This window comes from Rhipicephalus sanguineus, chromosome 3 (genome assembly GCF_013339695.2).
Source record: "Rhipicephalus sanguineus isolate Rsan-2018 chromosome 3, BIME_Rsan_1.4, whole genome shotgun sequence".
Lineage (NCBI taxonomy): Eukaryota > Metazoa > Arthropoda > Arachnida > Ixodida > Ixodidae > Rhipicephalus > Rhipicephalus sanguineus.
The window spans coordinates 20,768,722-20,771,992 of record NC_051178.1 but is presented as its reverse complement, the minus strand read 5'-3'; the positions used below and the strand labels follow the sequence as shown (position 1 = coordinate 20,771,992).

The 3,271-nt window shown below is 55.0% G+C and overlaps 1 protein-coding gene across 1 annotated transcript; it reads left to right on the top strand.

Annotated features, from left to right (window-relative positions):
- Positions 1-2,506: 2,506 nt before the first annotated feature.
- On the top strand, positions 2,507-2,977 carry LOC119385305 (uncharacterized). Its single transcript, XM_037652772.1, has one exon. It carries the CDS (start codon positions 2,507-2,509, stop codon positions 2,975-2,977), a length of 471 nt encoding a protein of 156 aa, XP_037508700.1.
- The last annotated feature ends 294 nt before the right edge of the window (positions 2,978-3,271 follow it).

The following is a 3,271-nucleotide window of genomic DNA, read 5'->3' as shown; positions in this document are numbered from 1 at the left end:
AAAAATAAGAAAGCACTCTTTAGGATTCTGGGATGCAGAAAGATTGTTCCGCCACCAGTAAATATAGAATCGGTTTGTTTATCACCTGCAGAATTGTCGCTGTCATTGGAAGCAATTGGGAAGGGATTGGAAGATCGCTTTGCATCGTTGTTACCCTATCCTGTGCCAGTTACAGGAAAATCTAATGAATATAAGGCAACCACATTAGAAGAGATATCAGAAATAGTAAAGTCATTGCCAGCTTCATCTCTAGGTCCTGACAATATAACTACAGGCATGATAAAAATTTTGTTTGAGTTGTCTCCCAGCGATATTCTTAACTTTATAAATTTTTCTATAGAAAACGCATGGATTCATCCCGAGTAGAAAGTCGCCAAAGTAATTCCACTACTTAAAAAACAGGGCGCTGGCTATGCAATCCACAATATTAGACCTATTTCGCTCACTTCAAACCTTGTGAAACTAATACAGCGGGTTTTATATAGGCATATTGAAGAATGGGTCTACGGATAAGTTCAGTCATAGCCACAGATGCCTCCGTTGCAGATGAGAAGGCAGGAGTGGGCATTTATTCAACAGCATTAAACTGGTCCTTTTCTCTTCGACTGCCCAATTTTACGCCTATATTCCAGGCAGAATTAATGGCAATTATTCTGGCATTACGCAAACTCCCAGCATCTATTTCTTCAGTGGTTATATTGACCGACTCTGTCAGTTTGCGCTGCTTTGACAGTACCAAAGTCATCGAGCTGCCTGTCAGAATAATATACATATATGCCCAACCATGTACGTGTTGTCCGTTTGGTTTGGGTACCAGGTCATACTGGAATAACTCTAAATGAAGCAGCGGACACAATGGCGGAGCGTCCTCTGGTTCTGGCGCGGTCTCTGGACGCATGGCCGGCCCGTGTTGTTCGGGCGTGCGCGGAGCGCCTTCTCCGATGTCGCCGGGCGTACGCACAAAGTACGCCGCGGCGCTGACCGGTGCGCACTGCGGCGCAGTGACTTAACTACTCAGCGCTTAACTACTTACGCGAGAGCCCAAATGTTGCAGGCCGTCGGTAGAGACCCATGGTTCACCCGCATAACGCGCGCGGAAGTTCGTTCGGCGCAAGCCCTCGACTTCGTCCTTACTCAATTCTATCAAGTCATGGATGCACACCATCGTAAGCATCTCCGCCCGGCCTCTCACTCACGGTGGGGGAACCCGTGGTGGACGCCGCAGCTCGCATTGGAACGCAAACGCGTCAATGCAGCACGCCGAAGGTTCCAGCGCTGCAAGGACGATGCCCTACGCGCCATCTTTCGCTCACAGTATAGCGGTCTTCTAGCCGCGTTTCGGCGTACCACGGCGCAGGCCCGTGAGGCATACATGCGTGGGTTTTGCGACGAATGTTCCCGAAAGTCCGTCTTTTCGGCCCCTTATAACCAGGCTTTCGGGAAGGTGCGTGTCGACCAGGTACTCCCCCCGCTAGTCCGACCCGACGGTTCACGGACAACTACTCACTTAGAGTCGGCGGCCCTGCTTCTGCAGACGCAGGTTGCGGTGGACGACCCGGCGACAGACGGCCCTGACCGGTCGTACGTAAGCGCACCGTACGTCACGCGGGACCAGGGCGTGCCGTTAACATACGCGGAATTAAACGCGGTGGTCCACCAGATGCGGGACAAATCGGCACCGGGGCCCGATGGCCTGTCGCCCCCCCCCCCCCCCGTGGTGAAGTGCCTGGGAAGAGTGCATAGCACGTACTTATTCTGGTTTTTTTATCTCTGCCATGCGTCTTGGTCACTTCCCGCCTCAGTGGAAACGCGGGCGCATTATATTCATTCGCAAACCCGGCCGCTCCCTCGACTCGACGACGTCGTACAGGCCCATATGCGTTACCTCTGTGTTGGGAAAGGTTTTCGAGCGACTAATTAACGGCCGGCTGTATTACTTGCTCTTGCGCGGAGGCCACATCCACCCACAACGGTACGGATTTACGTACGGCAAAAGTGCGGTGTTGGCGTTACACCGCCTTTACGATCACCTCGTACGCCTCAAAAGAGATAAGACGCCGGCCGTTTTAATGTCGCTCGATTTTCAGGGGGCGTTCGACAGTGTCTGGCACCCCCTCGTGCTCCAGTTCTTTCGCGATCGTGGCCTCCCGTCCCGCCTCTACCATCTTTTGCGGACTTTTCTGTGCGACAGAACGGTGGCCTTTACGTCGGACGCGAGAGAGGCCCACGACCGGCCTTCGTTGGGCAGCCCTCAGGAGTCCCCAAAATCGCCGCTCCTCGGGAATGTGGTAATCCATGGTCTCCTCTCACTGGACATGCCCCTGGCGTATCTGTGCAAGCTTACGCCGACGATACCGTGATCCTTATCTCGGGCAAGACTCGCCAGAGTCTCGGAGAGACGGGATCCGAGGTCTTGAGGCGCGTTGAGGCATGGACGTCCGGCGCTAAGGTGCGTCTAAGTCGCGAAAAGACTTTCTGCGTCCTTTTCTCCCATGGCGTGGGAGGAATGGAACGCGTCCATCCCATGGTGCGGGCGGAGGCGTCGGGAAAAGGTCTCACGTTCGTAGACACGCTCCGCGTGCTGGGAGTCGTGTTCGACCGACGCCTGAACTTTTTCGCGCACGCAGACCACCTGCGCACGAAGGCCGAACACCTCGCGGCTAAGATCGTGACGTTCAAGAACATGGCCGGTACCGTCATACCATCAGACGTGCGCCTGTTGTACGCGGTACTACCGGCCATCGCTTATGCGTCCCCTATCTGGTGGCCCGAACGGCCTGACTGCCGCCGGCGCAGTCGCATACTGTCGGTGCAGCGCTCGGTGCTTCTAGCACTGACCGGCACGTACAAGACCACGCGCACTGCTGCGCTGCAGCTTCTTTTGCACGCGCCACCGATCGAACTCGAATTGCGCCGCCTTAATCAAGAGCTCATCTTGTTTGTTTTGAGGCAGTCCATTGAGTGCGACGGCAAATGATACGACGCCGACAACGTAGCGCTCCCGATAGACCGGTGGACGAGACACAAGGCACAAACGCCCCAGGAGAGACCGGTCTGCCGGCTCTCGGTGCAGCAGGCCCGGGCGATGGCCCGAGACCGGGGCCTCCATGTGTATACCGACGGTTCCCACACGTCCTTGTCATCGGGAGCCGCGTACGTTGTGTTCGGTCGCGGCACCACCATCAAAGCCGTTGGTCGTTACCAAGTTCAGGGCGCAACCAGTGCCTATTGCACTGAGATTGTCGCTTTTACGGAGGCCCTCATATACTTA

Excerpts from the sequence above, each read along its gene's own strand:
- LOC119385305 (XM_037652772.1), top strand. The coding sequence starts at position 2,507 with ATGGAACGCGTCCATCCCATGGTGCGGGCGGAGGCGTCGGGAAAAGGT.